The following is a 12,562-nucleotide window of genomic DNA, read 5'->3' on the forward strand; positions in this document are numbered from 1 at the left end:
AATGTTTTACTCGTTTTGTACCACATGGACTTAAAAGTAAAATGAGGATGTCGCACAATCAGTTTGGGGCTTTTTAGTGAATGCTGCAGCCTAAATAACTCAATTGTAGCAGCTTTTTCAGAAAGGTGAGAAAAAAATTGCACTATATTGAGGCTTATTTTAATTCTTAAAGTTAAATCAACATGTGTTTTTTTTTTTTATTTGTTATCAATAGTTGCAGTATTCTCAACCTCAAAAAAGACTATGATTTCAACACTAACAATACTGTTATTGTTTTACTCATTTTATACCACACAGACTTAAGAGTACAATGAGAATGTCCCACAATCAGTCTGGGGCTTTTTTGTCAATGTTGCAGCCTAAAATGAGTCAACCCCATTGCAAAAAAAGTTGCATTATTTTGAGGCTTATTTATATTCCATTAAGTTAAATCAACTTGTGTTTTTATGAATTTGTTATCAATAGTTGCAGTATTCTCAACCTCAAAAAAGACTAAGATTTCAACACTAACAATACTGTTATTGTTTTACTCGTTTTATACCACACAGACTTAAGAGTACAATGAGGATGTCCCACAATCATTCTGGGGCTTTTTTGTCAATGTTGCAGCCTAAAATGACTCAATCGCATTGCGAAAAAAGTTGCATTATTTTGAGGCTTAATTGTATTCCATAAAGTTAAATCAACTTGTGTTTTTATGAATTTGTTATCAATAGTTGCAGTATTCTCAACCTCAAAAAAGACTAAGATTTCAACACTAACAATAATGTTATTGTTTTACTCGTTTTGTACCACACACACTTAAAAGTACATTGAGGATGTCCCACAATCATTCTGGGGCTTTTTTGTCAATGTTGCAGCCCTAAATGACTCAATCGCATTGCGAAAAAAGTTGCATTTTTTTGAGGCTCAATTGTATTCCATAAAGTTAAATCAACTTGTGTTTTTATGAATTTGTGATCGATGGTTGAAGTATTCTCAACCTCAAAAAAGACCAACATTTCAACGCTAACAATACTGTTATTGTTTTACTCGTTTTATACCACACAGACTTAAGAGTACAATGAGGATGTCCCACAATCATTCTGGGGCTTTTTTGTCAATGTTGCAGCCTAAAATGACTCAATCGCATTGCGAAAAAAGTTGCATTATTTTGAGGCTTAATTGTATTCCATAAAGTTAAATCAACTTGTGTTTTTATGAATTTGTTATCAATAGTTGCAGTATTCTCAACCTCAAAAAAGACTAAGATTTCAACACTAACAATAATGTTATTGTTTTACTCGTTTTGTACCACACACACTTAAAAGTACATTGAGGATGTCCCACAATCATTCTGGGGCTTTTTTGTCAATGTTGCAGCCCTAAATGACTCAATCGCATTGCGAAAAAAGTTGCATTTTTTTGAGGCTCAATTGTATTCCATAAAGTTAAATCAACTTGTGTTTTTATGAATTTGTGATCGATGGTTGAAGTATTCTCAACCTCAAAAAAGACCAACATTTCAACGCTAACAATACTGTTATTGTTTTACTCGTTTTACACCACACAGACTTAAGAGTACAATGAGGATGTCCCACAATCAGTCCGGGGCTGTTTTGTCAATGTTGCAGCCTAAAATGACTCAATCCCATTGCGAAAAAAGTTGCATTATTTTGAGGCTTATTTTTATTCCATTAAGTTAAATAAACTTGTGTTTTTGTGCATTTTTTATCAGTGGTTGCAGTATTCTCAACCTCAAAAAATACCAATATCTCAACACTAACAAATACTGTTGTTTTTTTTTACCCGTTTTATACCACACAGACTTAAAAGTACAATGAGGATGTCCCACAATCATTCTGGGGCTTTTTTGTCAATGTTGCAGCTTTAAATGACTCAATCGCATTGCGAAAAAAGTTGCATTATTTTGAGGGTTAATTGTATTCCATAAAGTTAAATCAACTTGTGTTTTTACTAATTTATTATCAATGGTTGAAGTATTCTCAACCTCAAAAAAGACCAAGATTTCAACACTAACACATACTGTTATTGTTATACTCGTTTTATACCACACAGACTTAAAAGTACAATAAAGATGTCCCGCAATTATTCTGGGGCTTTTTTTTTTTTGTCAATGTTGCAGCCTTAAATGACTCGATCACATTGTGAAAAAAAATTGCATTATTTTGAGGCTTTATTGTATTCCATAAAGTTAAATCAACTTGTGTTTTTATGAATTTGTTATCGATGGTTGAAGTATTCTCAACCTCAAAAAAGACCAAGATTTCGACACTAACACATACTGGTATTGTTATACTCGTTTTATACCACACAGACTTAAAAGTACAATAAAGATGTCCCACAATTATTCTGGGGCTTTTTTTTGTCAATGTTGCAGCCTGAAATGACTCAATCACAGCAACTTTTTCAGAAAGTTGCAAAAAAAAGTTGCATTATTTTGAGGCTTTTTTTCCTGGTGGGTTCACACCAAATACTGACTGCTTTTCACCTCCATAATTACTCATGAATACCGGCATCATTAATAAGTATCGCTATCAAAACAAAACCTAACACTATACAGTCGTAGTCAAAAGTTTACATACACATGTCATGGCTGTCTTGAGTTTCCAATCATTTCTACAACTCTTATTTGATTGTGATGTAGTGATCGGAGAACATACTTGTTGGTCACAAAAAAAAATTCATGAAGTTTGGTTCTTTTATTATTTTATTATGGGTCTACTGAAAATGTCAAAAGTATACATACAGCAATGTAAATATTTGCTTACATGTCCCTTTGGCAAGTTTCACTGCAATAAGGCGCTTTTAGTAGCCATCCACAAGCTTCTGCTTCAATTTTTGACCACTCCTCTTGACAAAATTGGTGCAGTTTAGCTAAATTTGTTGGTTTTCTGACATGGACTTGTTTCTTCAGCATTGTCCACATGTTTAAGTCACATCACATGGACAAAGATAGGACCTTCTGGAGAAAAGTTCTGTGGTCAGATGAAACACAAATGTGGCTGTTTGCCCACAATACCCAGCAATATGTTTGAAGGAGAAAAGGTGAAGCCTTTAATCCCAGGAACACTACACCTACCGTCAAGCATGGTGGTGGTAGCATTATGCTCTGGGCCTGTTTGGCTACCAATGGAACTGGTGCTTTACAGAGAGTAAATGGGACAATGAAAAAGGAGGATTAGCTCCAAATTCTTCAGGACAAGCTAAAATCATCAGCCCGGAGGTTGGGTCTTCCAACAGGAGAATGACTCCAAATACAACTCAAAAGTGGTAAAGTAATGGATAAATCAGGCTAGAATGAAAGTTTTAGAATGACCTTCCCAAAGTCCTGACTTAAACGTGTGGACAATGCTGAAGAAACAAGTCCATGTCAGAAAACCAACACATTCAGCTGAACTGCTAAACTGGTCACATTTTTCAGTAGAGCCATAATAAATTCATAAAAGAAGCAAACTTCATGAATGTTTTTGTGACCAACAAGTATGTGCTCCAATCACTACATCACAAAAAAATAAGAGTTGTAGAAATGATTGGAAACTCGAGACAGCCGTGACATTATGTGTATGTCAACGTTTGGCCACAACTGTACTGTTAAATTTGTTAATTTGCACAAACATTTCTTTGCATTAATTTGTTTGACAACAACATTTTTGAGACAGGTTACATGGACGCATATTATTGTTGAGACAATTGATATTGCGGAACAACTATTATTTGTAGATCCCGGGTTAAGACAAAATCTTCCTGTGGATTACAATACATCAAAGAGACCGACACCTTCATGTCGCTTCCCACCCTACACAGTGGAGTTTTACAAGCCTTTTGATTGGTAAGGGTCTGGAACACAAAGTTTTGTGATAAAAATTATTCTGACGGATATGATAGATTTTTTTTCACGAGTAAACAAATTCTGCTGACGCATGTTGCTAATGAAACCGACAAAAAGTGTCTGTTGCATAATATTGGACCCTGAATGGTAAACTATGACTTGTGTTCAATTAGGTAAGCCTGGTTTTCAAGATTGTGTTCGATGCCGGCTTCCTCTTCATCCTCCATCACATCTACGAGGGCTTCGACATGCCCCGGCTCTCCAAGTGCTCCCTGGACCCCTGCCCCAACACGGTGGACTGCTACATTTCCCGGCCCACGGAGAAGAAAATCTTCACCCTCTTCATGGTGGTCTCGTCCGTGGTCTGCATCTTCATGTGCATCTGCGAGATGACCTACCTCATCTGCAAGCGCATCATGAAATGCCGGACGCAGAGGAAGGAAAGAAAGAGGAGGGAGTTCGCCGCCAACCAGGAGATGGCGCCGCTGTCTTCGCCCCGGTCGGACTGCCGGTCCAAAACGTCGGTCAGGATGGACCCCACCGTCTCCATCAACAACCTCAACCACGTGGCGGCCGAGAAAGCGGGGGAAGACGGAATAAACGATTCGCAGAGCGAAAATGGCAAAGTGAAGCACACTTAAGGAGGTTTGAGACTCCGACGCCAGCCGAGGAACGAGGGACGACCAGGGCTGGTTCGAGGATTTTTGTAGCCCTGGACACGTGTTTGCATTCTAGTGTATCGACTAAGTTAAGTTAAAGTTAAAATACCAATGATTGTCACACACACTAGGTGTGGTTAAATTTGTCCTCTGCATTTGACCCATCACCCTTGATCACCCCTTGGGAGGTGAGGGGAGCAGTGAGCAGCAGCGGTGCTGCGCCCAGGAATCATTTTTGGTGGTTTAACCCCCAATTCCAACCCTTGATGCTGAGTGCCAAGCAGGGAGGTTAATGGGTCCCATGTTTATAGTCTTTGGTATGACTCGGCCGGGGTTTGAACTCACAAGCTACCGATCTCAGGGCAGACACTCTAACCACTGAGTAGGTCTGGGTTCTACTAGAGTTGTACGGTATACCAGTGCTAATAATCAATTAAAGATACGTGACATTGCTGGTAAAATGAGCAGAGGCGCGTGTTCAGCAACGCACGCAGAAACAGAATGGAGATAGAAACCGGAGAACGGACGCACCACACCTTTGTGTGGTGTTTGGGTCTGCGGGACCCGTTTTCAATTTTTTTTTAAGTAGAATGATACAATGAATTATTTTTTCAAACTGAGACTCACTGACTTTGGCTACAATCATATCAGAATACATGTTTAATGAACACACACCATACACCCCCCCCCCAAAAAAAAATTATATCATATATAAGATGTCTGGGTCCACTGGACCCGGGGCCGATTGAAGTGTGGACATTAATGTTCTGTGTACCACACACACACACACAGAAGGCCTAGACAGGAGGACAGAGTGTCAGTACACAGAACCTCAAAGGGTCAAATGTGCGAGAAAATGAGAGCAGACAGTGTTGACAAAAAACTGTGTTAATGCCTCACAATCAAACACGTTTATGTTAAAATACTGAACAGATGTTTATAGTCTTTAGTATGACTCGGCCGGGGTTTGAACTCACAAGCTACCGATCTCAGGGTAGACACTCTAATCACTGAGTAGGTCTGGGTTCTACTTGAGTTGTACGGTATACCAGTGCTAATAATAAATTAAAAATACGTCTGAAAAATACCGGAAAAATGAGCAGAGGCGCGTGTTCAGCAATGCACGCAGAAACAGTGTGGAGATAGAAACGGGGGAACGGACGCACCACACCCTTGTGTGGTGTTGGGGTCTGCCGGACCCGTTTCCATTTTTTTTTTTTTTGTAAGTAAAATGATACAAATAATTAATTTTTCAAACTGAGACTCACTGACTTTGGCTACTATCATATCAGAATACATGTTTAATGAACACACACCATACATCCCCCCAACACATTTCTAACACATATAAGATGTCTGGGTCCGCTGGACCCTGGGCCAATTGAAGTGTGGAAATTAATGTTCTGTGTACCACACACACACACACACACACAGAAGTCCTAGACAGGAGGACAGAGTGTCAGTACACAGAACCTCAGAGGGTCAAATGTGCGAGAAAATGAGAGCAGACAGTGTTGACAAAAAACAGAGTTAATGCCTCACAATCAAACACGTTTATGTTAAAATACTGAACAGATGTTTATAGTCTTTGGTATGACTCGGCCGGGGTTTGAACTCACAAGCTACCGATCTCAGGGCAGACACTCTAATCACTGAGTAGGTCTGGGTTCTACTTGAGTTGTACGGTATACCAGTGCTAATAATAAATTAAAAATACGTCTGAAAAATACCGGTAAAATGAGCAGAGGCGCGTGTTCAGCAATGCACGCAGAAACAGTGTGGAGATAGAAACGGGGGAACGGACGCACCACACCCTTGTGTGGTGTTGGGGTCTGCCGGACCCGTTTTCATTTTTTTTTTTTTTGTAAGTAAAATGATACAAATAATTAATTTTTCAAACTGAGACTCACTGACTTTGGCTACTATCATATCAGAATACATGTTTAATGAACACACACCATACATCCCCCCAACACATTTCTAACACATATAAGATGTCTGGGTCCGCTGGACCCTGGGCCAATTGAAGTGTGGAAATTAATGTTCTGTGTACCACACACACACACACACACACACACAGAAGTCCTAGACAGGAGGACAGAGTGTCAGTACACAGAACCTCAGAGGGTCAAATGTGCGAGAAAATGAGAGCAGACAGTGTTGACAAAAAACAGAGTTAATGCCTCACAATCAAACACGTTTATGTTAAAATACTGAACAGATGTTTATAGTCTTTGGTATGACTCGGCCGGGGTTTGAACTCACAAGCTACCGATCTCAGGGCAGACACTCTAATCACTGAGTAGGTCTGGGTTCTACTTGAGTTGTACGGTATAACAGTGCTAATAATCAATTAAAAATATGTGACATTGCTGGTAAAATGAGCAGAGGCGCGTGTTCAGCAACGCACGCAGAAACAGAATGGAGATAGAAACCGGAGAACGGACGCACCCCACCTTTGTGTGGTGTTTGGGTCTGCGGGACCCGTTTTCATTTTTTTTTAAAGTAAAATGATACAATTAATTATTTTTTCAAACTGAGACTCACTGACTTTGGCTACAATCATATCAGAATACATGTTTAATGAACACACACCATACACCCCCCCCCCAAAAAAAATTATATCACATATAAGATGTCTGGGTCCACTGGACCCGGGGCCAATTGAAGTGTGGAAATTAATGTTCTGTGTACCACACACACACGCACAGAAGGCCTAGACAGGAGGACAGAGTGTCAGTACACAGACCCTCAGAGGGTCAAATGTGCGAGAAAATGAGAGCAGACAGTGTTGACAAAAAACTGTGTTAATGCCTCACAATCAAACACGTTTATGTTAAAATACTGAACAGACGTTTATTTGGATAAGGTACACATCTGTTCAGTATTTTAACATAAAAATGTTTGATTGTGAGGCATTACAAGCCACAAAATGCAAACGGGTCCATCAGACCCACACACGCTGGCTGAGTAACAACAATATAAACGTTGGGGTTAAAGGTTGAAAACCAACCACAGGGGTTGCAGCTATAAACACTGAAGCGCCGCCCTGCAAAAAGGTACTTAGCTCTTGCTCTTGTTAGCCTGATTGATTGATTGATTGATTGATTGATTGAAACTTGTATTATATTCCGTACAATTGACCACTAAATGGTAACACCCCAATAAGTTTTTCAGCTTCTTTAAGTCCACGTTAATCAATTCATGGTCAAATCATAGCCGTTAGCTGTAGCGGCAAACAACCAGTGCTTTAGCTACTTGTAAATCTCCAATCCTCGCCACCATGGCGACAAATAAAGTACATTTCTTACACGTATCGAGGAATAGCTAAACATGCTCCACTACGGGATACAATAGCTCACCGCTAACAGCGAGCTATCGCTCCTGACAGGAAACAAATGCCATGGGTGGATCTACACCAAATATCCACTGTAATGATACCAAGTACAAGGGCGTCGATACTACAATGATTACATTGATTTTTGTTTACCATAACAACATCTATAGTTTTTTTTATTCTTTATAAAGTCAGGAAATATGTCCCTGGGCTCAGGAGAACTTTGAATATGACCAATGTATGATCCTGTATCTACTTGGTATCGGATTGATATCACCATTTGTAATATCAGCCAAAACTATTATAAAGTATCAAAGAAGAGAAGAATAAATGATTATTACATTTCGACAGAAGTGTATATAGAACTTGTTAAAACAGGAAAAAAAATATTTTAACAATAAATGAACAAGTACATTATTAATATTTTTTACAGCTTGTCCTTTATAATGTTGACAAAATAATAGGTGTATAAATGACACAATATGTTACTGCATATGTCAGCCAATTAGGAGTCTTTGTTTGTTGACTTACTACTAAATGACATGTTGTTTAGTATCTTATTTAATCCTCTTAAAGTCGAGGCTGTTTTTTTACATGCTTTTTTTATTTTTTATTTTTGTTATTTGGGCTTATTGGACCCTAATTAAAATAAAAACTAAAAATCATGTTTTGATATGATGTACTTAGTCCATAAGTACACAAACGTGTACTTCTTGTGTAGTGACATGCTATTTTTTATTTTTACACTTTTTTTTTTCCAAATTCCATTGTATGTTGTACTCTTCTGACCCCACCAGATGGCAGTATATGTGTCCACATAAGTTGCCATAAGACCCCAAGTGAGTAGTGTTCACAATTTTGGAAATAAGAGCTAAAAAGGTGCTGTCCACGCATGTGGCCACTTAGCATTTAGAGGTTTTAATGACACAATTCTTCTTTGATTGATGTTTAATGTATCATAAGCTTTATAGTTAAAACAAACAAGAAAATGTTAGTGTATTTCTCTTTATTTTGAAAAGACGCAAAAATACATTTTGGTACCGGTACCATGATGTCTAGTATCTACAATACTTGGGGTGAAGCCTCTCCAGTCTTTAAAAACCACACACGCCTCTGTTTCGAACTATCATCGAGGGTCCTTGAATACACAACAGTTTTTGTGCTTTGAGATGCAAAAGTGGAACCTGAAGGTAAATTTGTCCGATTCTGCCACAAACAGACATATCATATTTGTACATTTCACCTCATAACGGTTCCCAAATGTCGGTGTGAACGCATGACTGTGAGCGTTGACATCCGTGTTGAGTGAACAGTAAAGTGATCCGTGTTCGATTTCCTCGAAGGAATCAGTCACTGTGCGTCTTTGTTTAGGGTAGGTAGTGTTACGCATTCCTAATTTCATCCAAACAGCAAAATCATTGAACTTTGACGACGACTTATATTTTATCTGAACTTTTTTTGACGTCTTTTTTTCAATAACTGACATATTTAAATGAAAGGAAAGAGAAATAACGGAACTTTTACGGAAACCTAGGCCCCCCCTAGTGGTTATAAAGTGTTTATACCACGGCCCGGCCCTTGGGGATGACTTTTTTGCTTTCAGTTTTATTGTCTTTTGGCGTTCATTTGTGTGACTTTGTGTGAATATTATATATTTAGATGTGTGCGGAAATATTTTTGTGTATATTTTAATAAACAATACAAGAGCCTCAAATTAGAAAACATTGGCAACATTTTCTATAGCAGCCCGAGTCCTGTTGACATGGAATAACCACAAAACAGACTCTAGTTCTACTGGACTCCAATCAAAAATAGCTTATGAGCATCCAGCATTTTCTACGCTATATTATTAGCAATTTGATATAAACTATATTTATTTGAGTCATATTGGCACGACAGATCATATCCCTTGACAATTATCTGGAATAAACAATATATTGTATAAATCATCGTATATCTATTTATATATCTTGTGTATTATTTATTTTTATTGTTTTGTATTGCTGTGTTGTGCACTTATTTTGGTAAATAATGGTGTGGTTTAGTCTTTGCCTTCTAAGGAAGCTGCAGGTCAATGCTGGCCGCTAATTAGTTTCATTCTTAAGCACAAGGTTTTGCCATTTTGTTTGTTTACATTTGGATTTGTACTGGTGGTAATGAATTTTTGATGTTAATTTTTCACCTCAGAGTGCCTTTTGTTCACCTCTCGTGACCTTACTCGGAGACTGTGAGTGTTTTCCTGCACTTTGCCACCATCTCTGCATCCTGGTGTACGCAGCGCTCCTTTGTGAAAGTCTGTACAATAAAGCACTTTTTTGTTATGCACCATATTTGGGTTTTCCTCTTCTGTTTAGAACTATTATATTCAAAACCAGACAGGCCTGGAGGGGAAAACATACTTTCATATTTTATTAAACAAATTAAAATCACAGAAAACAACAAGCGAAACTGTTTAAATTTACAATTGGTTGTTCGTCTTTTTTTTTTCCTGCTATCCATGTTGAATCGAGGACTTTTACTGGTGGTTATTATTTGTTTATTTGCCACCGGGCAGTGCCATTACAATTACAATTTCACAAAATAAAATAATTAAAAAGACAAAACAACTTACAGTTTCAGAACAATAAAAACGTTAAAAAACTAAACTTACAATCACAAAAAACTAAATTACAAAAGACAAAAAAACTTCAGAAAATACTAAAAGAAAAGTAAATTAGAAAAACAACAACTTGCAATTAAAAAAACACTAATAAAAGAAACAAAACAACTTACAATTACATGATTAGTGATTTAAAAAAAACTTCAAATTACAAAAACACTAATAAAAGAAACAAAACAACTTACAATTACACACTTACTAATCAAAAAACAAAGCAACCTATATTTAAAAAAACAAAAGGAAAGATGAAACAACTTACAATTTCAGAAAACACACAAAAAAACAAAATTACAAAAACCAAACATCTGACAATTGCTAATTAAATACACAACTTACAATTACAAAAACACTAATATTTGGAGAAAAAAAATTAAATTACCTAATTACTAATTAAAAAATAAACATTTTATATTACAAAAAACAAAATAAAAGATGAAACAACATACAATTTCAGAAAACACACAAAAATTAAATTACAAAAATAAAACAACTTACAACTACTAATTAAAAAAAGTACTTATAATTACAAAAACACTGATAAAAGAAAAAAAACTACTTACAAATACCTAATTACTAATTAAAAACAAAAACAATTTACACTTACAAAAAACACTAATAAAAAACCAAACAAATTACAATAACACACTTGCTAATCATCCATCCATTTTCTACCGCTTATTCCCTTTCGGGGTCGCGGGGGGCGCTAGCGCCTATCTCACAAAAAACTTATATTCCAAAAACAAAATAAAAGATGAACAACTTACAATTTTAGAAAACACACAAAAAACAAAATTACAAAAACTAAAGAACATACAATTACTAATTAAAGAACAAAACAACTTACAATTACAAAAACACTATTATTTGGGAAAAAAAATTTTTTTACAATTACGTAATTAATAATTAAAAAGCAAACAACTTTTGTTACAAAAATAGATGAAACAACTTAAAATTTGAGAAAACACAGAAAAACAAAATTACAAAAACAAAACAACTTACAATTACTAATTAAAAAAACATTATACAATTACAAAAACACTGATAAAAGAAACTAAACAACTTACAAATACCTAATTACTAATTAAAAAAACAAAAGAACTTACAATTACAAAAAACACTAATAAAAGAAACCAAACAAATTACAATTACACCCTTACTAATAAAAAACAAAAACAACTTACATTATAAAAAACTGAATAAAAGATGAAACACTTTACAATTTCAGAAAACACACAATAAATAAAATTACAAAAACAAAACAACATACAATTACACAAATAATAATTACAAAAAAAATAACTTATAATTACAAAAACACTAACAAAAGAAACAAAACAACTTACAATTACACAATTACTAATTAAAAAACAAAACTTATTACAAAAATAAAAGATGAAACGACTTACAATAGCACAAATACAAATAATAAAAAAAACTTATAAAAACCAAAATATGAAAAGATGGAACAACTTACAATTTCAGAAAACACACAAAAAAAACAACATCATAAAAACAAAACAACTTACAATTACACAAACACAAATTAATTAGAAAAAATACAACTTACAATTACACAATTACTAATTAAAAAACAAAACAACTTATATTACAAAAACTAAATAAAAGATGAAACAACTTACAATTTCAGAAAACACACAAACAAAAAAATTACAAAAACTAAACAACTTACATTTGCAAGAATACTAATTAAAAAATAACTTATATTATAAAAAACAAAATATGAAAAGATGAAACAACTTAAAATTTCAGAAAGCACACAAAAAACAACAACATTATAAAAACAAAACACAAATACTCATTAAAAAACAAAATAACTTATATTAAAAAAACAAAATAAAAGCTGAAACAACTTAAAATTTCAGAAAACACAAAAAAAACTACTTAAATTTACACAAATACTCTTAAAAATAACAACAACTTACAATTACAAAAAACACTAAGAATAGAAACAAAACAAATTACAACTACACAATTACTAATTAAAAAACACAACAACTTATCTTACAAAATATTACAAGATGAAACAACTTAGAAAACACACCAAAAAAAATATA

At 35.2% G+C, this 12,562-nt stretch overlaps 1 protein-coding gene across 1 annotated transcript in view; it reads left to right on the forward strand.

Moving 5' to 3' along the window:
• The window catches only part of LOC133540029 (gap junction beta-3 protein-like), a 20,516-nt gene extending 10,358 nt beyond the window's left edge, over positions 1-10,158 (forward strand). Inside the window, exon 3 of the mRNA XM_061882499.1 lies at positions 4,006-10,158. Within this exon, the coding sequence (XP_061738483.1) occupies positions 4,006-4,473 (468 nt within the window). The 3' untranslated portion in view covers positions 4,474-10,158. The remainder of the gene's footprint in view (positions 1-4,005) is intronic.
• The last annotated feature ends 2,404 nt before the right edge of the window (positions 10,159-12,562 follow it).

This window comes from Nerophis ophidion, linkage group LG21 (assembly GCF_033978795.1).
Source record: "Nerophis ophidion isolate RoL-2023_Sa linkage group LG21, RoL_Noph_v1.0, whole genome shotgun sequence".
Lineage (NCBI taxonomy): Eukaryota > Metazoa > Chordata > Actinopteri > Syngnathiformes > Syngnathidae > Nerophis > Nerophis ophidion.